At 41.3% G+C, this 27629-nt stretch overlaps 3 protein-coding genes and 1 long non-coding RNA gene across 6 annotated transcripts; 2 read left to right on the top strand and 2 right to left on the bottom strand.

Annotated features, from left to right (window-relative positions):
• The first annotated feature begins 735 nt into the window (after positions 1-735).
• On the top strand, positions 736-22764 carry LOC115729986 (protein NRT1/ PTR FAMILY 2.11-like). 3 transcript variants are annotated; one of them, XM_048283099.1, is made up of 6 exons: positions 736-838; positions 944-1161; positions 1272-1831; positions 2511-3442; positions 6029-6030; positions 22752-22764. In XM_048283099.1, the coding sequence occupies exons 1-4, from the start codon at positions 751-753 to the stop codon at positions 3412-3414; spliced, it is 1770 nt and encodes a 589-aa protein (XP_048139056.1). In that variant the 5' UTR covers positions 736-750; the 3' UTR covers positions 3415-3442; positions 6029-6030; positions 22752-22764. The 3 variants fall into 3 exon arrangements, with proteins under 3 accessions (XP_048139056.1, XP_048139055.1, XP_048139057.1); XM_048283098.1 differs by lacking the exons at positions 6029-6030; positions 22752-22764 and adding an exon at positions 4044-4059 and having other exon boundaries at positions 2511-3440; XM_048283100.1 differs by lacking the exons at positions 6029-6030; positions 22752-22764 and having other exon boundaries at positions 2511-3124; positions 3199-3356.
• LOC125316075 lies at positions 3273-4155 on the bottom strand. The gene is made up of 2 exons (XR_007199390.1): positions 4048-4155; positions 3273-3444 (listed from the first exon to the last, which is right to left on the bottom strand). It is a non-coding gene; the product is annotated as an uncharacterized LOC125316075 (long non-coding RNA).
• LOC115734785 (protein NRT1/ PTR FAMILY 2.11-like) lies at positions 15900-18637 on the top strand. Its single transcript, XM_030665711.2, has 4 exons — positions 15900-16105; positions 16225-16442; positions 16691-17244; positions 17330-18637. Exons 1-4 carry the CDS (start codon positions 15919-15921, stop codon positions 18228-18230), a joined length of 1860 nt encoding a protein of 619 aa, XP_030521571.2. The 5' UTR covers positions 15900-15918; the 3' UTR covers positions 18231-18637.
• On the bottom strand, positions 20576-27163 carry LOC115734682 (plasma membrane ATPase 1). The gene is made up of 21 exons (XM_030665571.2): positions 26831-27163; positions 26579-26698; positions 26374-26472; positions 26142-26279; positions 25903-26037; positions 25638-25817; positions 25293-25499; positions 25100-25219; positions 24873-24992; positions 24646-24768; positions 24431-24535; positions 24181-24325; positions 23319-23483; positions 22944-23182; positions 22781-22813; positions 22605-22686; positions 22200-22360; positions 21735-21920; positions 21462-21644; positions 21197-21375; positions 20576-21084 (listed from the first exon to the last, which is right to left on the bottom strand). Exons 1-21 carry the CDS (start codon positions 26882-26884, stop codon positions 20988-20990), a joined length of 2871 nt encoding a protein of 956 aa, XP_030521431.1. The 5' UTR covers positions 26885-27163; the 3' UTR covers positions 20576-20987.
• Between the last annotated feature and the right edge of the window lie 466 nt (positions 27164-27629).

Raw genomic sequence — 27629 nt, 5'->3', positions numbered from 1 at the left:
CAAACTCGAGACATAATTTAATATTTGAAATGAATAGATTCTCTAGGACAAATATGCTTGACATTACAAAACCGAGATAGATTACCATTAGAATGAACTACTGCTTAACATGGTCGAGTGGCTTCACATGTTACATCTTTGCATTGACCAGATCCTTGTTCATTTGGTTCGACATGTCACGTTGTAAAGAAACTCAAGGATATTACATCGTATTCCGGAGTATATACCAAATTAGAATGGCATGAAAAATGAATCGGTTTTAAGTAAGAACCAAACGAGTGTTCCCGTTCTCATGCTCGTCACGTAATTGGTCTTTAGTACAGATTCTATACGACTAGAATTTCTCTCCTTTTTCTATGGTTAAGTTCCTGGAATTCCTTATCCGGACAATTATTTTCGAGGAATCATTACGTTAAGCATAACCATGAGAGCCAATTTCTAGCAGGTAAAGCTCACCCTCTACTCTAGTTATGGCATAAATTGAACCGACGAACGAGGGATGAGACATAGGATGATGAGTCGACAGAATCTTTAGCTGTATCTACGACTTTCGTTAAGGCAAGTAGACTCGGTCAATATTGACAGCCAAATGATTTCGAAGTATAAAATTCATGAAAAACCAAACTTTCCAATCAGGAAGGAGAGATTGAATTCCTGGGAAACACAAGAAAACTGTCAAAAAGAACCGCATGATATTTTATAGAAGTATAAATTACTTAGCTTTGTATTGAGGACAGGAGGAGTAACGCTATGGACAAAGCCATGGAGAAGGAGGAGGATGGTGTTTCGGCCCGGGAGATTCGCTATGGCGGCATAAAAGCCATGCCCTTTGTAATAGGTACGAGAGTGACTACTAAGCGAGGTTTTTGCTTCTGTATATGTCTCTGTTTTCTTTGAATTATGAAGGAAATGACAAATGACGCAAGGATGCCAAAAATATCAGGAAACGAGACATTTGAGAAGCTCGGGACGATCGGCACCTCCTCCAACCTTCTGGTCTATCTCACCACAGTCTTCAACATGAAGAGCATCACTGCTACTAACATCGTTAACATCTTCAATGGGACCATCAATTTCGCCACCTTGCTCGGAGCTTTCCTCTGCGACACTTACTTTGGCCGTTACAAGACACTAGGATTCGCTTCGGTGTCCTCGTTTCTGGTACTTACATTTAGCATGTCATCATTGTATGGTACACTTGTATGATGTTCCAAGTAAGAAAGTGTACAAATGTAACTAGGATCTATTTAACATTCCATTTCATGTTCCAGGGGATGCTCGTACTTACCCTAACAGCTGCCATAGCAACGATGCATCCTCCTCATTGCGAGACGGAGGCAAGCAGCTCGTGCCGTGGACCGACATTTGGGCAAATGGCATTTCTGCTCAGCGGGTTTGGACTGCTTGTGATTGGAGGTGGCGGGATTAGACCTTGTAACCTGGCTTTCGGGGCTGACCAGTTCAATCCCAATACGGAATCCGGAAAGAGGGGAATCAGTAGCTTCTTCAATTGGTACTATTTCACATTCACTTTTGCCATGATGGTGTCTTTGACGATCATCGTCTACGTGCAAGCCGACGTGAGTTGGGCTTGGGGATTGGCCATTCCCACTTTCCTCATGTTCTTGTCATGCGCTGCTTTCTTCGTGGGAACGAGAATCTACGTGAAAGTAAAGCCGGCTGGTAGTCCGCTGGCGAGCGCCTCACGGGTGATAGTGGCAGCAATAAAGAAGAGGAAGTTGAAGTTACCGGACCAGCCATGTCTCTCCTTGTATGACTATGTTGTGAGCAGTTCCATCAACTCCAAGCTCCCTCACACCGAACAATTCAGGTTTTTTGTTGGTGCTTTCTCATCTTGCCTTTCATTTTCATGCGTTTCCGTGTTGAGCAGCAATAGGAATTGTCTGCAAAGTGCAATATCTGTTGAACTTGCAGATAGAACAGTAACCTTTGAAAAACGAATGGTAGTTAGATAAGATAAGATAAGATAAGACAACCCGATCTATAATGGATTTTATACTTCTTATGATACAGCTGTAAGCTATCCTCGTTCCCAGAAAAAAGATACTTTCGAGAAACGACAAGTGCGACTGCACGTTAAAATTTCATCACCTAAAACCAATTCTGGAGAACATACATCCCATGCTAGCCAACTGACATGTCTTGTCCTATCAACGTGCAATGTTTAAACTCCTAACAATTAGTTGCAGCAAGCTATATCCGATCTGCTAGCACTAAACAGCGTGATTATGAATGATATGTGAACATGATTTTGGGCATTGTTGAACCAATCTTCCACATCCATGATCCCAGAGAATAAAAAAGCAGGCACTTTCTTCGGTCGCAAAAGTCGTCGGAAAACATATATTGGCATGGCACTCGGGAAAAGCAACACGAGAAAACCATTTAAATGAGCGATGGGTTTTCTAACATGTTCTGGTCCACAAGAACACCAGAATCAGACGGCTAACAATATTCTTAACGTTTGAATTAGTCACTGATGATTTCAGATTCTTAGACAAAGCCGCAATCATCACTCCAGAAGACCAAATTAACCGTGACGGATCAGCAGCCAATCCACGGAGACTATGCAGCATTCAGCAGGTCGAAGAAGTGAAGTGTTTGATCAGAGTCATACCCATTTGGATCTCAGCCATGATCTACTACATAACCTTAGTCCAACAGCAAACCTACGTGGTCTTCCAAGCCCTTCAATCTGATCGACGCCTCGGGAGCTTGAACTTCAAGATTCCAGCCGCCACTTACATTATATTCTCGATGATCGCCCTCACTATCTGGATTCCTATCTACGACAGGATGATCATCCCGCGCCTAAGGAAGTTGACGGGAAAAGAAGGCGGGATCACACTTCTCCAGAAGATGGGAATCGGCATGTTCCTGGCCGTGGTCACAATGCTTATATCAGCCATTGTCGAGAACAAAAGGAGAACTTTGGGACTGACCGAGCCGATTGGGGTTGACCCAAGGAGAGGCGCAATTTCTTCTATGTCAGGATTATGGTTGGTGCCTCAGCTGGTGATGGGAGGATTGTCTGAAGCATTCACTATCATCGCTCAAGTCGAATTTTACTACAAGCAGTTCCCGGAAAACATGAGAAGCATTGGTGGGTCGCTCTCTTTTGTGGGGATTGCAATGTCAAGTTACTTGTGTAGCTTGCTGATATCCATAGTTCACCAGGTCACAAAAGGAGGAGGTGCAAATGGTGACTGGTTGCCTGAAGATCTTAACAAGGGAAAGTTGGACTATTTCTATTATCTGGTTGGTGTATTGCAGGCATTGAACTTAGGCTACTTCATAGTATGTGCTAGGTGGTATAAGTACAAAGGAAGCGGCATTAGCACCAGTGTTGAAGTCGATCCGGAGAAATTGAACTCGGAAAAAGTTCTTGTTTGATGCATCACACCATTTGGAGACAATTAGGGTCTGTATGGTAACACTCCCTGGAAAGTGTTTCTGTTCCGAAAGTGTTCCGGGAACACTTTCGGAACAGAAACGCGTATGATAAAAAAATGTTCCAAAAGTGTTCCGAGGAACATTTTTGAGAAAAAGAACACTTTTGAAGCAAAATTAAGGAACAAAAAAAACTTGTTTCTTGTTCTTCGGAACACTTTGTGGAAACAATTCGAGGGCAAGCTTGTGCAAACCATCACAGCCCACCAACGTCGGCGAGGAGTTGACGCGGCCGCCGGCCGCCCCGCCGCCGGTCGCCGGCCGCCACCCGGCCGCCGGCCGCCCGCCATCGCTTTGTCACCGGCCGCCGCTGCACCACTTATTGCCGGCTGCCGCCGTCGTCGCCGCCCGCCCCGCCGCCACCTCCCGCCGCCGCTCGCCACCACCGCCCGCCGCCGCCGCCGATCGCGGCCTCCTCCCTTGCTGGCCGCCGGTTGCAAATCCTTCCTTTTGGTAAAAAAAATGTTTTTTTTTTTACTTGCCAAACGTGTTTTTGTTCTTAAAAATCGTAGCCGGGAACAAAAACACAAAAAAATGTTTCTGTTCTAAATATGTTCCCAGAAGCAGAAATGTTACCATACGCACCCTTATAATTCCCAATCCAGTGTCTAAGTAAATGCAAACTGGAGAGGCTTGTCCGGAGCAACGATTGCAAGAGGGCAAGGCCATGATGTATTTGATTGATGGAGTTGTGGAGTTTGATAAAGAAAAGTAGTATTAAAGTTAAGAGCTTTTACTACATGTAATTTTCATATTAAAGCAGAGAATAGAACTTTTTATTGTTTTTTTTTGGGTAAGGATAGAACTTTTTATTGTTGCTAATGGCATACATGTAATTTTTATCATAACATATGTATGCATTAGGCTACTGCTATATATTGGTCCATTTAATAGAGGGGGCCGGTTCGACGGAACTGCCGGTTCCGGTTCGAGAACCGGCGGTTCCGGTTCCAAAAAGGGGAGGAACCGGAACCAGCCCTTGAAGAGCCGGTTCCGGTTCCGGGTTTGGAACCGCCGGTTCCGGTTTTGGTTCGGAACCGCCGGTTCCAAAGCCCAATTACTCTTTTTATCAAACCTATTCCCTTTTTTTTTTTTTTTTAAAACCGGTTTGGAACCAGCCCGGAACCGGCGGTTCCGGGACGGTTCCAACAATTTACGAACCGGAACCGGCCCTTGAGGGCCGGTTCCGGTTCCGGGTTGGAACCGTGGGCCCGGCCTACGGGCCGGTTCCGGGCCGGTCTACGGGCCGGTTCCGGGCCGGTCTACGGGCCGGTTCCGGGCCCACGGGTCCATTTGGCATTGTCTAGTCCATTATCTTTTATAGTTGTAACCTTGAAACTTGTAACTCTGATAGTCATACTAACAGTGAAGAGATTGCCTAGTGTGGAACCGTGATTTTCCCTTTATGATCTTAAAAGGGTTTTCCACATAAAAAATCACCTATCTTCTTCTCTATTTTTTTCTTCAAAGATTCATGCTCCTAATAACCAGTATCAGAGCCTGATTTGGCGAAATGGTGGGAGTGCCAAATATGGACGAGGGGAAGGTGAAGATTGATCAGTTCGATGACAATGACTTTTGTTTTCTAAAAAAAGCAGGCCGAGAATCTCTTGTATCAGAAGAACTTTCATCAACCTCTGTCAAGTGAGCAATCATATTCAATCAAGCAAGGAGGGTGGGAATCGTGAGTTCTGCAAGCTTTGAGTGTGATTTGTTTCACATTGGCGTAGACCCTTGCTTTCGACATCGCCAATGAGAAGACAACAATGGATTTGATGAGGGCTTATTCAACATGTACGAGAAGCCTACTCCATCGAACAATATACATTTCATGCATCGTCTTTTCAATCTGAAGATGGATGAAAGTTTTTTTGTGACAAATCACATCAACGAATTCAACGTGATCACAACTCTGTTGAGTTTGGTGGAAATTTAATTCGATAACGAGGTAAAAGGTTTAATTTTGTTATCTTCTCTACCTAAAATTTAAGAGTGCTACTATGACTATAGCGAGTGAGCAGTTCATCTAGTCAAAAAAATTAGAGCTTCAAGAAATCCTAAATTTGATTCTTAGCGAGAATATTCGCAGAAGAGAGTTAAAGTGAATTTTTGGGTGTTGCCATAAATACCAAAAGCAGAGGGAGAAGCAACCAACAAGGATGAAACCATTACCATGGTAGATAAAGTACAGAAGCAAATAGAGACCCTTTGGTGAAATAATTTGCTGAAAATGCAAAAAGAATAGTCCTCTTAGACGAGACTGTAGAGCCCCAAAAAAGAAAACTCGGTATAGAAATCAAAATGGAAAGGAAGAGAAATTCGTGAATGCAACTCTTCAAGAGACATTTCACAATGATGATTAAATTTTTAGCAGTGACAATAAGATTGAGTCTTGGTTTTGAACTAAGGTGTGTCGTTTCACTCAACTTCGCGCAAGGTAATAATGCACAATTTGGTTGCTAGAAAGTTTGGAAAGGTTTATCTTGAAGATGAAGAACTTTTGCATATTACAAGAAAGGGTGATGTTCATATAAAAACTACTAACTAGTTTCAATAGAAGTTGCATGATGTTATATATGTTCCATAACTTAAGAGAAATCTCAAATCTCTAAAAGTCAATTGGACAGCACTAGATATATAACTATTTTTGGGGATAGCTCTTAGAAAATAGTTAAAGATGCTTTGGTTGTAGAACAGGTAACAAAGTCAGGAACACTGAGAGTAGTAGAGAAACAGTAGTAGTTGCTGAGTCTGAAGCTGATTACATATTGTGGCATTCCATCTTGGACACGTTAACGAAAAGGGAATGACAGTATTAACATCAAAAGGAAAACAGCCTGATCTGAATGGAAAGCAGCTTGATCTGAAATCTATTGATATTAGTCTGTGTGAAGATTACATTCTGGGCAAGAAGAAACATGTCATTTTTTCGAAGATTGTGAGAGTACCAAAAGATAAAATTATACATATAGATGTGTGCGCCATCTCCCGTACATTTCCTCCGAGGCTCACTACTATGTGGCATTCATTGACGATTCCACCGGGAAGGCATATGTTTATTTTCTAAAAAATAAATTTGATGTGCACGCTACTTTTAAAATATGAAAAGCTAAAGTGGAGAATGAGACTACACTACAAAAAAATGTGAATTTAGCCACGAAAAATTTGTGACGGAAAAAATTCGTTGCTAATTTCCGAGGAAAATAGCGACAAAACGAATATTCGTCGCTATTTGCGACGAAAATAGCGACGAAAAAATTAGTCGCTAATTAGCGACGAATATAGCCACGAAAACAAATACGTCGCTAATTAGCGACGATAATAGCCACGAAAACAAAAACGTCGCTAATTAGAGACGAATATAGCCACGGAAAAAATTTCATCGCTAATTAGCGACGACTATCGCCACGAAAAATAATTCGTCACTAATTTGCGACAAAAATAGCCACTAAAAATATTTCGTCGCAATCTAATTTGCGACGACAATGGGCTTCGTCGCCAATTAGCGACGAATATCTTTTTTTGTAGCAAATTCTTCTCTTAAAAGTTAGCGACGAAAATCAACGTTTGTCGCTAATTAGCGATGAACGTTGATTTTCGTCGCAAAATTAGTACTTAGAATAAAAATAACAAAGAAAATATTAAAATTACCGACGAATCATTATTTTCGTCCCTAATTTTAGAGACAAAATGTATTATTCGTCGCTAATATGATAAAAATAAAAATAAAAATAAAAAAGAAAATGGTCAATTTAGCGACGAATTAGCTTTTTTGTCGCTAATACGATATAAATAAAAATCACAATAAAAATAAAAAATAATTAGCGACGAGCAATTTTTTGATCACTAATTAGCGACGAAAGCCAAATTTCGTCACAAATTTGTTGCTATTATTTAGCGACGAAAACCTATTTTGTCACTAATTAGCGACGAACCACATTTTTCGTGACTAATTTGTTGAAAATTCTCTTCTTAAAACTTAGCGACGAAAATTGCCGTTCGTCGCTAATTAGCGATGAACGTTAATTTCGTCGTAAAATTAGCACTATGAATAAAAATAAGGAAGAAAATATTAAAATTAGACGAATCATATTTTTCGTCGCTAATTTTGTATAAATATAAAAAAAAATAAATATTCAATTTAGTGACGAATTAACTTTGTCGTCGCTAATTTAGCGACGAAATTAATTTTTTCGTCACTAATATGCTATAAATAAAAATAAAAGTAAATAATAAAATAATAAAATTAGCGACGAATTAGCTTTTTCTTCGCTAATTTAGCGATGAACAATTTTTCTTGTCGCAAAATTAGCATTATGAATAAAAATAAAAAAGAAAATAGTTCAAGTTAGCAACGAAAATAATTTTTTCGTTGCTAATTTAGCGACGAAATGTATTATTCGTCGCTAATACCATATAAATAAAAATAAAAATAAAAAAGAAAATTTTAGTGACGAGGTTTTTTTCCGTCACTAATTTAGCGACGAATTAGCTTTTTCGTCACTAAATTAGCGACGAATTGTTTTGTTCGTCGCTAAATTAGCCACAAATTATTCTTTTCGTCGCTACATTTCTGTCTCTTCTCTTATTAATCTTTCTTTTGGCGTTACTTTCTAAAAGCCTCCTGCCCTCTCTCTCTCCTGCTTGTACGACGTCTTCATCTGCTGGTACGACGTCCTTATCTTCTTTTCTTTTTCTTCTTCTGCATCTTCTTTCTTTTTCTTCATCATCTTCCTCGCTTCTGCATCTTCTACCTTTTTTTCTTCTTGTTCTTCCTTTCTTTTTCTTCTTCAGTCGAGTGACCCACCTCCACCCGACGACTACAGCCTGCACCACCACCCTCCGTCCACTCCCGTCGCCAGCCACGCCTCACGGCCAGCCGGCCTCGCGCGAGCCGCAACCAGCTAAGATCGTCGCCTGGTCGCCGTAAACCCGGGACCTTCGCCCATGACCCTCCTCCACCTGAGCTCCGCCACCATCGATCATCGTTACCCAGCCACCTCCAACCACGTGAGCTGGCCGAGACCCACAGATCTGACGACGAGCCCGCCGCGACGATGATTTGAGCCCCCTACTCGTAAACCCGACGCCCACCCGAACCAACGTAGCCACTGCTCGGCTTGGCTGCCACCTGAAACTTGCAACCCGAGACCCTCACCTCGCGGCCCAGCCGCACCTCTCCAACCGCCATCAACCCGAGACCCTCACCTTGGTGCCTGGAGAGCTCTAAAAAGAGTTGTGTAAATAGTGTTGTCTTCAAGAACGCACTCTCGGTGGAATATTTAAATGGATAACTTCAGATTCAATTTGTCTTCTTTTTCACCCTGCAATATGTTGCTCACCAAACACCTCTGCAAGCTGAAGAAGATGAAATATTGATGGTCAAAGGGAACCATAACGTCAGCCGTCAAGGACCTCGCCTGAATCTTTTCTCCTCAGCAAGCGAATGTGAAATTGTTCCCCCTGTTGTTGATCCTCATAAGGCTGAGCTGCAAATTGTGGAAAAGGAAGCGACACTTGTGGGGATAATTGCGGACAATGGATCCATCAGTTACTATCTGGTAAGTCAATGCCACAATGGATCTCCATGGTAATTTATATATTTTCTCGCACCATTGATCAATAACCTCATATTTCTGCTACCATATTATCCGAGGACCCCTTTCAATGAGCAAATATTTCTTGTTGCAGCTTCTAGGATACCAGCAGAAACGACCCTCCAACTCCTGAGGAGTTCCATGAGCTGCTGCCGATCGTGGAACCGTGAGCCTTGCGACCCGAACCCGTTAAGTTGACCCCACCCGAGGAACCCGCCGACTCCTACGGAACCGTGATATTATTAAGTGCTTAATCAATGTTAAATATAAAATTACAGAAATTAATTTTTATTTTAATTAAATTTAAAATCGAAAAGTAAAAGAAATGATTTTATCATATGAAAAAAATAAAATTTCGTCGCTAAATTGGGTTTTGCGACGAATTTTGCCACAAAAAAAAAATCGTAGCTAATGCGGCGTGGCTAAATTTAGCGACGAAACATTGTGTTTTCGTCGCTAAATTTAGCGACGAAATTTATTTTCGTGGGAAAATTCGTGACTAACTAACGAGGAATAAGTTTCGTCGCTAATTTGCCACCGAGGGTAATTCATCGGAAAATTCATGGCCAATTAGCGACGAAACTTATTCATCGCTAATTAGCCACGGATAGGTATTCGTCGCAAAATTCGTCGCTAATTAGCCACGGATAGGTATTCGTCGCAAAATTCATCGCTAATTAGTCACGAATTTTTTTTTTTCGTCGCTAAATTTTGCGACGCCGAATTGGCAACGAATATTTTTCCATTGCTAATTTTCGTCGCAAATCAGTTTAGCGACGAATTTTGGTCAATTTTTCGTGGTAAAATCCGTGGCTAAATCCTTATTTTTTTGTAGTGCTAGCTTGACGATTAGATGCCTAAGGAACCAATAATGGTGGTGAGTATGATAACAATGAGTTCAAGCGATTTGGTGCAGAGAATGGAATTAGATGACAAGAGCGTGCAAAAAGTATGAGGATGCATGTAGGATTACCCTAGATATTTTGGGCATATGCAATTAACACAACAACATATCTGAACAATACAGAACATTCAATTTCACTTGATTTCAAGCTACTAGAAGAAGAATGGAGTGGAAAGAAGATCATAATCACGCATCTGACATTTTTTGTTATGTTTCATATGTCCACATAAATTCTCAAAATGGAGTTAAGCTTGATGCAAAAGCTAAACAAATATTTTTTAATTTGATATGGTTTTGATTGTTTGGCTATCGATTTTGGGATGATCAAACTAGAAAAATAACAAGAACTGTTGATATGACATTTAATGAAAACATGTTGTACAATGATAGATCTATGGTAGAATCTAGTTTGAAGAAACAAATGGTTGAGATTAGAAAGATTGAAGTAGAGAGGGTTTGAAAGAGTGTTCTGGTAAGAAATCTTGAAATTGTTACTATAGATTCTAATAAAAAAATCAAAATAATAATCACATACACCTAAACCCACTTTAAGAAGATCTAGTAGAACATATAAACATGCACAGAGGCACTCTCCGTCATTGCATTATTTGCTTTTGACTAATGCTAGCGAACTAGAAAAAATTTTGGAAGCAATGCAAGTTAGAGATTATGAGTTGGAGATAGAACTTAGCATTACATAACAAGTGAGTGTACCAGGTGAAAGAAGAACCATATATCGAAAGTAGTGCAAGTTAAAGATTCTATTAAGCGGGAGTTAGCAATGCGGATGAGTTGGATTCACTCGAGAAGAGCAAAACTTAGCATTACAGAACAAGAGGGTGTATTGGGTCAAAGAAAAACCAAATGGCACTAAGAGGTACAAAGTCAAATTTTTAGTAAAAAGTTTTCAACAAAATATATGAATTAAACTATACCGAGATTTTCCCTTCAAAGCGGTTAGATGTAAAAACTGCATTCCTCCATGGTAACTTAGAAGAGGATATTCATATGGTACAACCCAAAGGTTTTCAGGTGTCTACAAAAGAAAGTTATAATGTGTGTATTGAAAAAGGCTCCTAGATAGTGCTACAAGAAATTTGACACTTTTATGATTCACTAGAAGTGAAATGGATCACTGTTATTATTTTAAAAAAAATTGATTGCTTCTACATTATTTTGTTATTATTAATAAGATGCCCGATGAATGGAGGAAGAGTATGCTTGTGCCTATGTACAAGAATAAGAGGGATGTTCAGAATTGTTCCAACTATAGAGGTATTAAGCTTATGAGCCATAAAATAAAGTTGTGGGAGAAAGTTATTGAGCATCGTTTAAGAATAGGGACCAAGGTCTCTGTAAATCAATTTGGATTTATGTCGGGAAGATCTATTATGGAGGCTATCTTCTTGATACGACAATTAATGGAGAGATATTGAGAAAAGAAGAATGACCTATATATATGGTGTTATTGATCTCGAGAAGGCACATGATAGGGTTCCAAAAAAGGTTCTATGGTGGGTTCTTGATAAGAAAAAAGTACCTTCAAAGTATGTAGAGGCAATCAAGGATATGCATGATGGTGCTACTACATGAATAAAGGCTTGTAATGGCACTTCAAGTTTTTTTCCAATCACAGTAGGCTTACACCAAGGTTCCGCTTTGAGTCCTTATCTTTTTGCCCTAGTTATGGATGAGCTAACAAAAGATATCCCGGATGAGGTGCCGTGGTATATACTATTTGTAGATGATATTATGCTTATTAATGATACAAGGGCTGGGATTGGCGCTAAACTAGAATTATGGAGAAGTACGTTAGAGTCTAAATGATTTACGTTAAGTCGAAGTAAGGCCGAATACATGAAGTGTGAGTTCGACATGGCAAGAGGAGGAGATCAAGAATCCGTGAATATGCTCGGACATGAGGTACCCAAGAAAGATGCTTTTAGATATCTAGGATCTATATTGCAAAAGGGGGGAGAGATTAATGATGATGTAAGCTATAGAATCAAAGCGGGTTGGATGAAATGGCGCAATGCATCGGGGTTTTTGTGAGATCGCAAAATCCCTCTTAGGCTAAAAGGAAATTTTTATAGAACAGTAGTAAGGCCCGCAATGCTATACAAAGCTAAATGTTGGCCAGCATAGAGGTAACGTGAGCATAAAATGGGAGTAGCGGAAATGAGAATGTTAAGGTGGATGTGTAGTCATACAATGATAGATAATATAAGAAATAAAGATATTCGATGAAAAGTTGGAGTAGTGCCGGTGGTAGAAAAGATGAGAGAACATAAATTGAGATGGTTTGGCTATAATCTTCAAAGATCCCTAGATGCTCCGATAAGAATAGAAGTTTGTTACCAAGAGCATGACATGAAGAAAGGAAGAGGTCGACCAAAACTTATTTGGAGGAAAGTAGTAAAACAAGATTCAATGAAGTTGGAGATCGATTGGCGTACGGTTTGTCTTATGACAGAGTGGAGGAAAGCTACTAGCATTGTGGGACAGAATTCCTATGTTCCAAACTGTCCTTTTTAGTCCTTTTTCCCTATATATATATTTATATTTTTTTATATTTATATATTTATATATATTTATTTCTTTTTCCTCAATTGGTCCGGCTTTTATTTTATTTATTTTTGGGTTTATCGACCACCAACCCCAACTAGTTTGGAATTAAGGTGATGTTGATGTTGATATGGATGACACGCTCATTACGGGATCTAGCATAAGGGAGATCAATATATTCAAACAACAATTGTTAAAAGAGTTTAAGATTAAGGCTTTGGGAGCAGCGAATTAGATTCTTAATATGATGATCACGCGAGATAGATCTGGAGAATTCTAAAATTATCTCAAGAAAAGTGCAATGAAAATGTGTTGAGACGATTCGAAGTTCGTAATGCATAGCCTAGAGTACTCCTTTTGGGATTCACTTCAATCTCTCTCGAAGTGGTCGCCAAAGACAGATGAAGAGCGGGAGTATATGGCTAAGGTGTCTTATGCGTTAGTTTTTGACGGATTGATATATTATGTGGTGTGTACCAATCCAAACATAGGTTATGCAGTGGGAGTTGTGAGCAGATACATGGCTAATCCAGGAATAAAGCATTGAGAAGCTGTGAAGTGGCTATTAAGATACCAGAGAGGTGCTCAAGTATTTGGCTTGCAAAGAATCCAGTATTTCATTCAAGGACAAAGCACAATAGTCAAAGTAACCCAATTTTGTCGGCTAATAGAAGATGGGATATTGTCATTAGAGAAGATTGTTTGTGCAGAAAATCCAGCATATAGGTTTACAATGGTTATCATACTGAGAAATCGAGGTTATAAATTGCCTCAGTTGGCTTCCGTGGTTAGTGTGGATAATTTGAGTTACAAACATGAGTGAAAACTATAAAAGATTATTGGTCTTTCGAATATCGGACTTCAAGTGAGATATTGATGGAGTTTGTGGAGTTTGATAGAAAAAAAAATAATATTATGGCTCTGTTTGTTTTGCGGAAAATATTTTTCCGAAAAACATTTTCCCCAATTTCCTGTGTTTGGGGGGCGGAAAATGAGCGGTCAACGAAAAAAAATTTCCTATAAAAAAAAAAAAACCTTCTAAAACTAAGGAAAATGATTTCCTCATTTTGAGAAGAGGAAAACATTTTCCACACTTTTCATTCCTTCTCTCTTTCAACTATTTTTTCTCTTTCATTATTTTTTTGCTTTCTTTTCGTTTTTTATTTATTTTTTCAAAATTCAAAAATTTTATTTTTTTCGGATAAAATTTATTTTTAATTACTTTCTTTTTTTTTCTTTTTTTGTCTCTTTTTTTTTTTAATATTCCTTCTTCCCCCACAGCTGGTCGCCAGCCACGATTGTAGCCGGTGGCTCCGGCCTCAAGCAAGGAAAGCTATAGCGAAGAACAAAGCCATGACATCCGTCTTGAACTCCTTGTGCTCCACGCGGAGCTCGGCGACGGACTCGACGGGTAGGACAACGTCGGCCTTCCCGGTCTTGAGGCTCACCGCCTCGACGTAGTTGGGGTCGACGAGTGGGTCAACAAGGCATTCGACGGCCAATTCTGGGGCGCCGCCGAGGGTGGCCTCCAAGAGGAGCTGCGAGATCTCCGCGGCACAATCGATGGGGACCACCTGCTTACCTGTGAACGCCGGCAGCATCGCAAGCCGAGGCGGCGCCAAAGCTCCGAGCACCGTCGCCTCACGCTTCCTTTGCGCAACACCTCTCTCCTTTGGGGTTTCTCTCTCTTTCTCTAGAAACCCGAGCTAAGAGAGAGAGGAGACTTCAAAAGAAGTGAGCGCCATAGTCTATTTTGAAGAAAAAAATAAGACGAATTTTCCTTACCAAACGGTGAAAAATATTTTCTGAAACTTTTTCAAGTTTTTGCCAAACATCGGAAAAGGAACTCATTTTCCTAGAAAATGACTTCCCGGAAAACATTCTCCGGGAAGGCCATATTTTCCACGAAACAAACGGAGCATATATCTCGTAGCTTTTACTTCTTATAGCACACATACAATTTTAACAGAGAATAAAGCTTTTTACGGCTACTAATGACATGATCAGGTATACCTTACAATCCTGCTATATATTATGGCAGTATATTTTGTAGTTGTTACCCCGAAACCTGTAAATCCAATACTAACACCGATATTGAAGAGATTTCCTACTACGATACCGTGGTTTTTTTCATTTTGAAAGGGTTTTCCATCTAAAAATTCACTTATCTTCTTTTTTATTTTTTCTCTTTAAAGATTCGGCGTTCCTAACATTTGATCAAGTTACTAAAAATAGTTCATTAGAGATTGCGAGCTCCTTGCTCACCTGATTTTAAATATGAAGAGAATTTGCGATGACAAAATTCGCCCACCATTACCTTCATCACAACAATTCTGAGTCATAAATCTCAAGCCTCCAAGCTTAAAGAAACATTCAACCGAAACCCGCTGGAAGAGAATAAAATGGTCGCCACCGTAATTCTCGGCATGAAACAGGGTAATCTAAAACAATTAGCTGAGCAGAAAGAAACCTGTCGGGAAAGGAAAATAGAAAAAGTTGGTCTTCAATCAACAGATTCCAGAACTTATTGAAGCTTTTAAGTGAGAAAGAGAGATCAGTTTCCAAACCACTGTGCTTCACAGACAGAACAGAACAAGGTTCTCTGTCTTCTCCTCGTACACCCGTGAGGTTTCCTGTGACGTATCTGCCTTTTCATGAGGCGAACGTGTTACGCAGGAAAGCTAATTGGTTGGACTGTTGGTTGGATTGCATCACGGGGAGGGGGACTTCAACATCGGTTCTAAAAGCAAGACCCGAGTGACATGTTGACTCCAACAATGATAGGATTTAGACTTTTGGGGAGGCTTCCTGGTATTGCTCTGTTACAATATCAAATCCAGGGCATTTTCGCTAGCCTTGTGATGATGACTTGGTTGTTTTCTTGGTCTTTTTTTTACTCCCCCACTCGGACGTTTCAACCCCGCCTTTGTGGACTCTTATGTCAGCAATGACGACAGGTGTGGCCCCCAAAAGCTACTGAACACACCTAAATTTTCAGATTGGACCGTGTCATGAACGCTCACTCGTTACATTATATGGCCATAGTCATAATTTGCTGTTGACGTTGTGGACAAAATCAATTACAGTGTAAAAAATTCAAAAGGAGACATGTCTCACTGGACTGTACAGTGATGGAATCCTCCAAAACAGAGTTTGGGAATTTTCCAGAGAGAGAGATGGCATTCGTTCTCCCAATCAAAGACTCAGGAGGGAGTGGAAGAATAAATTTTGGCAGGTGGGATTAGAAAGTGGCATGAAAATTTGCTCTCCACCCATATTATTAAATGAATTTCTCCCGTTCACATTGACCATTTGGTCAGTGTGCAACACTACAAAGCCCAGCGGAGGACGGGGAGACAATGGGCACATCCAGCAAAAAGGATGGAGGAGGAGAGGGAAAACGAGAGAGCACAGAACATCCGCCACACTAATGGGGAAGCCACAGAGACAGAGCACAAGCTCGTCAATGGCGGCACCAAGGAAATGGAGATGGAGGAAAAAGCTGTCGCAGGCGAAGAAGAGGCCATCATCAACTACAGAGGATGGAAGGCCATGCCCTTCATCATAGGTGACCCCAAAGACAAAGAGTCTCTTCTTGTTCAGACCCATGAGAGATTGCTTTTTTTCTTCCTCGTCAACTGTAATTTAATACTGTCCATGTGGACGAAACTGGGAAAAACTTCTCAGGAAATGAGACTTTCGAGAAGCTGGGAGCAATTGGGACCTTGGCCAACCTCTTGATCTACCTCACCACTGTGTTCAACCTGAAGAGCATCACAGCCGCAAACGTCATCAACATCTTCAATGGCACCACCAATTTCTCCACCTTGGTCGGTGCTTTCTTGTGCGACACCTACTTTGGCCGCTTCAAGACCCTTGGCTTCTGTACAGTCGCTTCTTTTCTGGTAACTCATTTCTACCTCTTCTTGATCTCTCATGTTGATATTGTGGCTAGCGAGTAGTTCCTTGTTTAGTCCAGAGCAGACACTGTGTCAGAACTATGAACAGTTCTTGTTTAAGCATGTTGTTTCTGATCTGATTCACTCTCAGTAGGCAGTAGCAGCTACAATATGGTTCGTGGTGCCGGATTTAGGGTTCTTGTTTAGGCAAGTTGCTGTCCGAATGCGGCTGATTTACTGCCTTGTTCAATTAGGGCTTGCAAGTGATACAACTAACAGCAGCAATCAAGAATCTGCATCCGCCAGACTGTGGCAACAACACCACATGCGTCGGACCAACAGCCGGCCAGATGGCCTTCCTAATTACTGGGTTCGGGCTGCTGATTTCTGGGGCAGCCGGCGTCCGCCCCTGCAATTTAGCATTCGGAGCCGACCAATTCAATCCGGGGACCGAATCAGGAAAGAGAGGGATCAACAGCTTCTTCAATTGGTACTTCTTCACCTTCACATTCGCGCAGATGGTCGCCTTGACGCTTATCGTGTATGTGCAATCAAACGTGAGCTGGACGGTCGGGTTATTGATCCCAGCGATTCTGATGCTCATATCATGTGCAGTCTTCTTCATGGGTTCGAAGATATATGTGAAAGTAAAAGCTCAAGGTAGTCCACTAACAAGTGTAGCGCAGGTCATCGCTGTGGCCATTAAGAAAAGCCGACTTCCATCACCTGAGCAACCCTGGCTCTCTCTTCATAATTATATTCCTCCGAAAACAATCAACTCCAAGCTTTCTTACACAGATCAATTCAGGTACTGAAAATGAGCCCGCATCACACATGCTGGATCTGTGATCGTGTTCGGAGACGAAGCTTAATTAGCTCTTTTTTCTCATCAGGTGCCTCGACAAAGCAGCAATTGTGACAGCTGAAGACAAGAAAAGGCCGGATGGATCGTCGGCTGATCCATGGAGACTTTGCACCTTGCAGCAAGTGGAGGAAGTGAAATGTATTATAAGAGTGCTGCCCATCTGGGTGGCAGGAGTAATCTATTACCTTGTCATCGTCCAACAACAAACCTATGCAGTCTTCCAGGCCACTCAAATGGACAGACGCCTCGGGAACACCAGCTTCAAGATCCCAGCCGCATCGTACGTCGTCTTCCTGATGTTGAGCCTCACAATCTTCATACCCATCTACGACCGACTGATCGTCCCATTCCTCCAGAGGATTACGGGGAAAGCAGGTGGCATCACACTCCTCCAGAGGATGGGCATCGGCTTGTTTCTTGGCTTGCTAACCATGCTGGTGTCCGCCATAGTGGAAGAGCGCCGGAGGTCAATAGCTCTGACGAAGCCCACTCTTGGGGTTTATCCCAGACGAGGCGAGATCTCATCGATGTCAGCCTTGTGGTTAATCCCTCAGTTCACGCTTGCAGGCCTAACGGAAGCATTCGCATCGATCAGCCTTATCGAGTTCTACTACAAGCAGTTCCCCGAGAACATGAGGAGCATTGCAGGTTCTCTGTACTATTGTGGCATGGCGGGCTCAAGTTACTTGAGCAGCCTACTCATATCAATCGTCCACAAGAACACGAAAGGAGCAGAAGGCGGGAACTGGTTGCCGGAGAATCTGAATAAGGGAAGGTTGGACTATTTCTATTACCTGATTGCTGTATTGGAGTTTCTGGCCTTGGTGTACTTTCTAGTATGTGCGAGGTGGTACAAGTATAAAGGAACAGATGTTGTTAGCCCTGAAGTGGACATAGAAATGAAGCAACATGAGCAGACTCATGTCTGAATGGTGATCTCAGAGGATCACATTACCACATTCATCTCATTGAAAAATAGGCCTCTTTACATATTGGTAGTAATTTGTTTTGAGATAGCCCTAGCTATAGAGAGATGCAGTTCCAGTCCAGATACTGTAAACCTTGTGACTATTTTATGCAGTGACTTGGCTTTATACGCACAACCGTTTATGAATTGGACATCTTTACAGAACAGATTAGCACAAACCAAAGAATTTCATCCCATTAAGCTAATTCCTACAAGATTATTAGCTCATTTTGTATCACGTGATGACGGATGCTCAAATATCATCAGGGAACATTGTTGCAAGTTTGCAACAGTTATAGTGAAGGTGTAAGTGGTCAAGTAAATTGACTGCTGAGCTGATAGCTATATTCAGAGATTATTTTGTATTTAGAGAAGCTTTTAGACTTCTGGCATTCAGAATTGACTTTTGATACTGACTGTAACTTCACGGCAACTATATGTCCAGGGAAAGATGGCTTGAAACGCCTGTGAGTTTGCCTTGTTGTGAGGTAGTTCAACATCTGCCTCTTCCAATCTTAATAAACACAACGACAATTTGACTTAAATTTTTAATAGTAGGTATTTTATACCGTTTTAGGATATTTTTTAGAGCATTGATGTTACTTGTAAAAGTTGGGGAAATTGTCCAAACAATCCTAAATATATCGTACTAATGCGAATTCATTCCTAAGTTTTTTAAGTTTGCTTTGCCCGAAATTCTAATATAGTCCTTTCAGCCAATTTTCGCCGAAAATCGCTAACGTTGTAATGTGCCATGTAGGACGAGCAAGCAAAAATTGGTCAAAAGAACTACATTGAAATTTCGCATAAAGGTTTAGGACTTGGCAAAACTAGAAAGTTTAGAATTGAATTGGCATCCGTACGATAAGTTTAGGATTGATTGATCATGTAATCTTCCTTGAAAAAGTTAGGCAAGAGAAGCCAAAGTTTACATGCTAAAAGCCCCCGGAAACACCCAAATGTAGTGGTTTAAGTACATTCATCATACAATTGGAAAAATTATCAAAGAAAAAGTCACAAACCTATTGCAATTGTGTTAATTCAGTCCTAAACTTTTTTTTTTTTTTTTGCCAATTGAGTTCTAAATATTTTGCATTTGTGTCAATTCAGTCCATCCGACAAATTTTGACTAGAATCTTTGACGTGGCACGATCAGCAATGACATGGACAAGCAATATTTTTATTTTTTAATTTTCCTTCTTTTCTTTTTTGTGGAGACTACGAGTGTCGCGAAACCTCGCCTAGCCTCCCCAAAATGTGGGCGAGGTCGCCTCACTCGGATCTAGGCAACTAGCTTGTCGGCCATTGGGCGAGGACCATGAAGCCTTGCCTGCCTCTCCTAGATGTGGTGAGGTCGCATCACCTAAATGTAGGCAACTTCACAGCCCTCGCCTAATGGCTGGCGAGCTCTGGCAATAGTCCCCACAAAAAAGAAAAAGGAAGGAATACAAAAAAAAAAAAAAAAATAAAATAAATTGTTTAAAATTGTTTACTCAGCAGCAGACGCGTCACGTTAAAGAGTTCCGGTCAAAATTAAGTGGATGGACTGTATTGGCACAAATGTAAAAAGTTTAGGACTCAATAGGCCAAAAAAAAATTAGCATTGTATTGACACAATTATAATAAGTTCAGAATTTTTTTTTTTTTTTTTTTTGGTAATTTTCCGTCATACAATGTTTTGCTCACCTACTTCAACCACCATAACACAAAATAGAAGAATCGCCTCCGTCAACTTTAGCACATAAAGAAAGCATGCGACATATGATCCTCATTTTCTGCACCTCGCTGCACCTAACAATCACGCCATTATCAAAGCTCGTTCAGTCAGTAGAACAGCGCACACGAATGCTCATGCTTGTGTTCTATTTCGACACGACAACTATTCGTGAGAAAAGAATGTAGCGTCGAGCCCTTGGAGTAGGTAAGATGAATGCCATTTGCTCATGTCTCGTGTAAAAGACCGTCGCATGTAAACTAGATTTGTCGATGCAGAGGGGAAGGCACAAACCAACCGATCTGAATGCTTTCTCGTTCGGGCATACACCTGATTATTCACAACTAAGTTTATAGGCAGAGTCTATGGTAAAGCAGCTGCTACTAGAAGTTGCAGGTCGTTTCGAGTAAAATACAAAATGAGCAAAATTTGCAGCAGTTCAAAGATCAGATAACGCAATAGAGCAGCCATCCTACCAGCATATTCAATACTGCAAAGTGAATGTTCCACGCAAATAATCAACATCAGCACCATTTGCCAGGTTCCATATCTTCATAGTAAAGCAATGGGATCTCGAATCGCCGATTCCAAAGAAGAAGAAAATCTCGAATTTTCTTTGAATTCTATTTACTGTGATATGAAGATTAACCAACTCGTCAAATGGTAAAGTGTGTTGAAGACCAGCTCTTAGTCGTCCACCAAAAAACTAATCTTTAGGGGAAGCAGTAACATGATGAGCCGTTAATAATATCACTGAATGATATAGGTCTCACTAATTAGCACGTAAAAAATAAGTTGATTTCCACTCATCTTTCGGGATTTTTGCTGACTAAAAAACCAAAAATATAAATAGATGAAGTCCGGCGAAGCAGCTGAAGTGCCGAAGATTGGATATGGTAACAGAAATGAAGATCATAACTACTCATGACATGCTAATTACAAGGCCTTAGTCTCAGATCAGATGTTGAAGTACAGACGGTGGACCGTGCCTTTGGGGACTCTCCTTCAGACAGTGTAGGCTTGCTGGATCGTTTCAATGTCAAGGCCCTTCAGTCTGAACACCGACTCCACGTGACCTTTCAGGGTATGAAGTTCTCTCAACCTGCAGAAGCAGCGAAGATGAGGGAAAATATTGAGAGGCAAAGTAAACAACCTCTAAAAGTTCAAGACAGAATTCACATCACCGAGAGACTAATCTCTAAGATTTCACTTACCGAGCAATTTCAGCCCTTCTTTTCGCTTCTTCAGCAATGTGATTGAGTTCATTGAAACGGGGACCCCCGGTAAACATTTTAGTATCGGGCGGTTGCAAACCATGCAGCGTTCTTTGAGCATGTGCCCACTGAAGCTCCCGCTGCTCCTTTCCAAAGTCCTTTTGCGTCGTGAACGCAATCTGAGGAAAGATCAAACAAAGAAAGATACTAATAAGAATGCAACACCCAGAGACAACACATTGTAAACCAATACTGAAGTTCATACCCTCTGCTCAATAACCAGATCCCAAGCCCGCCCGCTTAACACATAGCGTGTGAAGAACTTTATTAAATCTAGCGGGATGTAGAAAATTATGTTATAAAGCCAGATCACGCCAGCCCAACGCCATCCAATTCCTTCAATTGCAGCAAAACTCCAATTTGCGTATACAGCAATCAAAGTAGCAATCTGCGCAGTATGGAAGACATGAATAGCTGCTCTACTCCGGTAAAACAGTTTCTGAAAAAACAGCTCAAGAGTGATCGGGATATGACTCACCAGCTGAGCAATTAGAAAAGCCGCTACAAGCAGTAATCCGGGACGCTCAAAATAAGACCAGCCCCTCGATCGCGTAACAAATATAAGGGCCTGACTGATTATACTCACTTGCAGATATATTGCAGAGGCAAGTTTCCGGAAGTCATCATGCGCAGTCTTCTCCAGAGTTGCTACCCCGAAGGTTCTCTGCAAATTATAAAGGATAATGAATATATGGCCTCAAGTTTTGCAGGTGGCAGATAGTCCAAAAAAAATTTCTCATACTCCTGAGCAACCATGCTCTGGTGTGATAACAAAACTTTCATTGGACATTCTGTCAAACAAAATGCATTCGAAGAGAAGGGATGGATTCCAAATGATATCACTTCCAGCACGTGTCGGGAAAAGAGATTTTAACAACAAAGCTTGCTTTTTCCATAAGCATAAAGGTTTCGGATCCAAGAATACAGATTCAGGTGAATGCACCGGAAAAAAATCTGTTTTGTACGCTGCCCAGAAGAATATAACTGTCATCATTGCCAGGTAACTGCCGAGGACAACGCCGGTTGTAAAAATTTCAGCTAGCTTCCAGCTGTCTGGGAGAGGAGAGGGTTTCACCCTGTCCTTTGAAATTGTCATAATGGTACCTGAAAATTAAACGATAAATTTTATTAAACAAGAAAATCAAGGAAACAATGGAAGGTAGGAATGCTTCTACATGTATCACAAATGTCAGATTAATAGTTTAATCTATTAGAGAGATGAAAAGGGCATTTCAGTTTCACCATTACAGTAAACTAGAGTAAAAGAATGGATATATCTACAAAAGATTGGACAAGAATGCAGAAAAAAAATTTCAACAACGATCAGAGAGAGTGAGAGTGAGCTAACCGTCATTCAGAATGGCTATAATCAGCACCATAAAAGGTGGAAAGTCAAACTTCCATATGAGGGCAAGCAACATAAACCCAAGCTGTCACAAGATCAAAGAGGGACCCTGGATATTAGGATGATGACAAGAATTTGTTATATTTCCAGCATCAGAAGGAAAAATTATAACTACTCACCACTATACGAATTGTTATAGAGACTGCGTAGATCTGTTAAACATAAGAAACAAAAAGGAATGAGTGTAACTACTGAAAAGAAAGATCTAATACACAGAGACTAGAGAATCTCACAAATCACATCAATGAGTCAAAAAAACACGTTCTTAAGGTATATGCTTACAGTATAGTTTTTCATCCTTTGGAAGATTGCCCGACTAGTCAGAACAGCACTGATGATGACACTAAGGCCAGGTTCAGTGAGGACGATGTCAGAAGCACTGCGGGCAGCATCAGTTGCATCAGCAACGGCTATTCCAATGTCAGCCTTCTTAAGAGCAGGAGCATCATTCACCCCATCTCCAGTCATCCCACAGATATGTTTCCTTGCTTGAAGTCTTTTCACAATCTCATATTTGTGTTCTAAAGCACGAAATGTTAAAACACGCAATGCGTAGCAGCCAACCTATATGCACGTAGCTTACCGCAAAAGCCAAAAAAAAAAAAAAATAGCAATTAAGTCAGAAAACATGCACGCACGTGCGCAGAGAGTATTTACCAGGAAAAACACCAGCAAAGCCATCTGCTTTTTCTATGAGCTCATCAATTGGTAACGCAGCAATGGACTCATCCTTGTCCTGCCCTAGTAAAGCTGATGAAGGATACATGTTGGTTCCCATTCCCAAGCGGCGACCAGTTTCTTTTCCTATTGCCAGTTGATCCCCTGACAAAATATCTGGAGTTTAGCAACGAAGACAAACAAATTGAAAGCTGATGCAAGGCAACAACAAAAGAATCAGCACCACTTGCTCATCTGTTGCCATTGAGGAAACTGAAAGTACAACGGGGATTTTAATACGGTAAGAACCAGATTCACATGCATGAGAGCATCAACACCAACACCAACATCAACATCAACACCACCTTTATCCCAAACTAGTTGGGGTCGGCGGTCAACATGCATGAGAGCATAATGTCAGATAAACTGAAAGTATTGCAGATGAAAGAACGAATGACTGCATAATAGCAAAAGAAAAGGCATGATGGTACTTCAAACAAGGACATCGTCACAAAAGCCCCAGCACTAGAGTCAAACTCTACGCATCAACCCCCATCCAAGGAGAGAAACTTCCACAGGGTCCTATTTTGGGCTTCCACGAGATATTTGACAGAGAACTTCTATATGGCAATTGAAACACAGAATGCCACGTATTTTTATAGTCAGCTACAGCAGACCCATAGTAGTTCATGCATGATCTCATAGCAACAATGGAAGGACTTAAATTCAACAAGTAGTCTAACAACAGGAAGAAAAGGAAGTTATCACTGTGGATCAACTTTTACACTCAGCCAAGTTCACATGGTCTCCTCTTGCAACAGCAAGCCAGAGCATTATTTTTACTTCAAAATTACCAATATACCTGTGATCATTTTGACATTCACTCCAAGATTCAAAGCCCTACTTATTGTCTCCGCACTATCATGCCTTGGCGGGTCGAAAAGTGGCATGAGACCAATGAACTGCCATGGGCCTCCAGGACTCTCCTTCCTTCCTTCTGGTACTTCCTGAGTGGATGACAAGGATCAAACCAGACTAATCAACAAAACTGAAGATATGGGCAAATCCTTTCAAATTGTCGTCCAACATGTCAATTCAACAAGGAGCAGAACCTGGTATGCTACTGCCAGAGATCGTAAGCCACGCTCGGCAAACTTATCAATCACTGCATGGACGCGACGTTCAATCTCCGATTTATTGTGGGCCAGGTTCAGAATCTGAGAATAATTTATCGTAAGCCATGCTCGGCAAATTTATTGTGAGCTATAAATTTCTCCCAATCAAGTTGAGATAAGGAAAAAACTATACAATGATGAAGTAAACTCGCCTGCTCGGGTGCGCCTTTGCTAACTCTATGCATTCTTCCTTCACCATCAATGTAAGTCAATGCGGTCCTCTTATCTGTGGGATTGAAGGGAAGAAAATGTACCTCCTGAATTCCAGCCCGGGCCTTTTGATTTACAGATAAGCAGCAAAAGAGAACAAGATTAAGAGTCGGTAACTAAAAAGGTACCGAGAAAGATATGGATGAGCAGCTTGACATATAAAACTCACCTCCTTCGGGTCTGCCAGCGTCCCGACTATAGCAGTATCTATGGCATCTTGGTTTTCCGTTCTGGAAGCTCGAGCTGCCATCAGAATGACAGTATCTGGATCTACTCCTTTTGCGAAAACCTAGTATCATGTTCAAGCAATAGATTCAGAAATGGATTCAGACATGGCCAATGCTGAATGAAATGCCCCAACATAGTGAACGGCATCCAACAAAACCCTCAACCGACCTCAACTAAACTTTTGTCAACCGTGAGCTTGTTCAATGTCAGTGTCCCAGTTTTGTCGCTGCAAAGAACATCCATACCAGCCATCTCTTCAATAGCAGTCATTCTCTTGGTGATTGCTCCCTGAAACCAGTCATCATAGCCACATCAACTATCTAACCTCTGAAATAAGATCCAGTAGAAGACCTCAACTAACCTGTTGAGAGAGTCTATGAGAACCAATGGCCATCGTGACCGAGAGAACAGTAGGCATGGCAATCGGAATACCTCCAATAAGAAGCACAAGAAGATTGTCAATTCCAGGACGATATTTCCTATCTTGAATGGGGTACATGACAATAATCTCAATTATCATCCCCACTGCAATGGAGCATATGCAGAAGTTCCCAATCGAAGTTAAAACCTACAAGATATCAATACTGATTATCAGAAAAGAACTCAATGCACCCATCAAAGCAAGCCTTTGCAAAATCACCAGTACAAGATGAGTTAATTCACATTTATTAGTATATAAAGATGAATTCTGTCTTTATCTTCTTGCCTTTTGGAAGTGTCCCACTTGGTTAGTGGAGTCAACAAGGTGAGCAGCCTTCCCAAAGAAAGTATGAACACCAGTGCCGATAACAACTGCTTCGATTTCTCCTTGCTTACAAGTAGACCCTGAATAGACACCATCTCCAGGGCCCTTAGTAACTGGAAGAGATTCACCGGTGAGAGCAGACTGCAAATTCAACAGCAAAATCACTTCATCAAAGAAGACGCGCATCTCATTCAATATAGAGTAACTAATGGCAGAAATATCCAACCTGGTCAATCTTCAACGGATCTCCCTCAAGTAGACGGGCGTCAGCAGGGATAATATCTCCAAGTTTGACACTAACTACATCACCAGGAACCAAAACAGCGGCATCTTGCTCACTCCACCTCCCGTCGCGAAGAACCTTTAACACGCTCAAATTTAAATTGATTCAGCAAAGAATATTCTGAAAACACCGATCAGCACCTTTCCACTGAGGGAATCAACATAAAAAAAAAACCAATTTACCTTTGCTTTGGGGGCCAGGCTGGCCATCAGAGCAGCTGCGGCATTACCTGCATTATTTTCCTCGATGAAACTGATTGTTGAGTTGATCACGAGCAGAGTGATAATACCAACAAAGTCTTGCCAATCCGGAGGCTTTCCCTGTAAAAGGCAAAGCACAAATAATAGGACAAGATTTCAAAAAAAAAACTGGACAATAAGGCACAAATAATACAACTCAAAAGCAACTACTCACTCCTCCGTTTGCAAGAGCAATGGCCATAATTGCAGCAGCTTCCATAACCCATGACAGAGGATTCCACATAAAACCAAGAAACTTCAACAACTTGCTCTCCTGGTACATATCACAAAGTACAAAAATTTAAGGAACAAAAACAGGAGGGAGATCACCAGACAACGAGAACAACTGGGTATAATGTAGCAACAGATCATGTAAATGCCTTTTTCTCTTCAAGTTTATTCTGACCAAAAATGGCAAGCCTCTCCGCGGCTGCCTGAGTAGTGAGACCTTCTCTGCTACATCTCAGATTCTCAAACACTTCCTCAATGGGTATATTTTCCTGCAAGAACCAAATCTTCAGACCCGAAAAAACAAAAAACCACAGACACGACCCCCATATGAGAGGAAAAAAGAACATCAGCAAAGCTAGAGACAACAAAAGCCTGAAAATTTTTAGCCTTAGATCCATTACCAAATCCACAGTTTCCTTCAGAACTGCCTCCAACACTTCAGGCTGCTCCGCCATCCTTCTCGAGTTCTTTCTTCTCTCTCTTTGAAAGATCCTCACCAGAAGAAAGACCAACTAAAGACCAAGACCCATCAAAGGAAAACAGCCAAAATGCTCTCCAAGAACTTCAATCTGAGAGAGGAACCGAGCGGAAATCCAGAGGATGGAAACTTGTTTTGGGCGTGAAAGGGGTTGGAGAAGGAATGAGGACTGCCCACCAACACCAAACCAAATCTGCAAGAGAGAGAGAGAGAAGCAGAAGAGAGAGAGAGTGAAACCGCTAGGAGCAGCAGTAGCAAAAAGTAGAGGTGGCCAATATTGAACCGGGGCCCGGAACCGGCCCGTTGACTGGCCTGGAACCGGCCCGTTGACCGGGCCCACGGTTCCGACCCGGAACCGGAACCAGTCTTCAGGGCCGGTTCCGGTTCCATAATTGTTGAAACCGGCCCGGAACAGGCGGTTCCGGGCCGGTTCCGACCCGGTTTTTAAAAAAAAAAAAGAGAGAGAAGGCCCGAGAAAAAGAGTTATTGGGCATAGAAACCGGCGGTTCCAACTTTTTCGGGAACCGGAACCGCCGGTTCCGTTGAACCGGCCATCTATAGCAAAAAGTAACAGACGCACTAGTCAATAAATACTCTCCTATTTTTCTCCGTCTAGACGAATTGACCAAACAGCCCCTCCAATGTAATCTTACATCTGAAGATTCTAAACGACTTATTAGTTACTTACCGTTGGGTAGTAATTTAGACACAAATTACTGCGC

The sequence above is a fragment of the Rhodamnia argentea genome, chromosome 7 (genome assembly GCF_020921035.1).
Source record: "Rhodamnia argentea isolate NSW1041297 chromosome 7, ASM2092103v1, whole genome shotgun sequence".
Lineage (NCBI taxonomy): Eukaryota > Viridiplantae > Streptophyta > Magnoliopsida > Myrtales > Myrtaceae > Rhodamnia > Rhodamnia argentea.
This window is presented reverse-complemented; position numbering and strand designations above follow the sequence as displayed.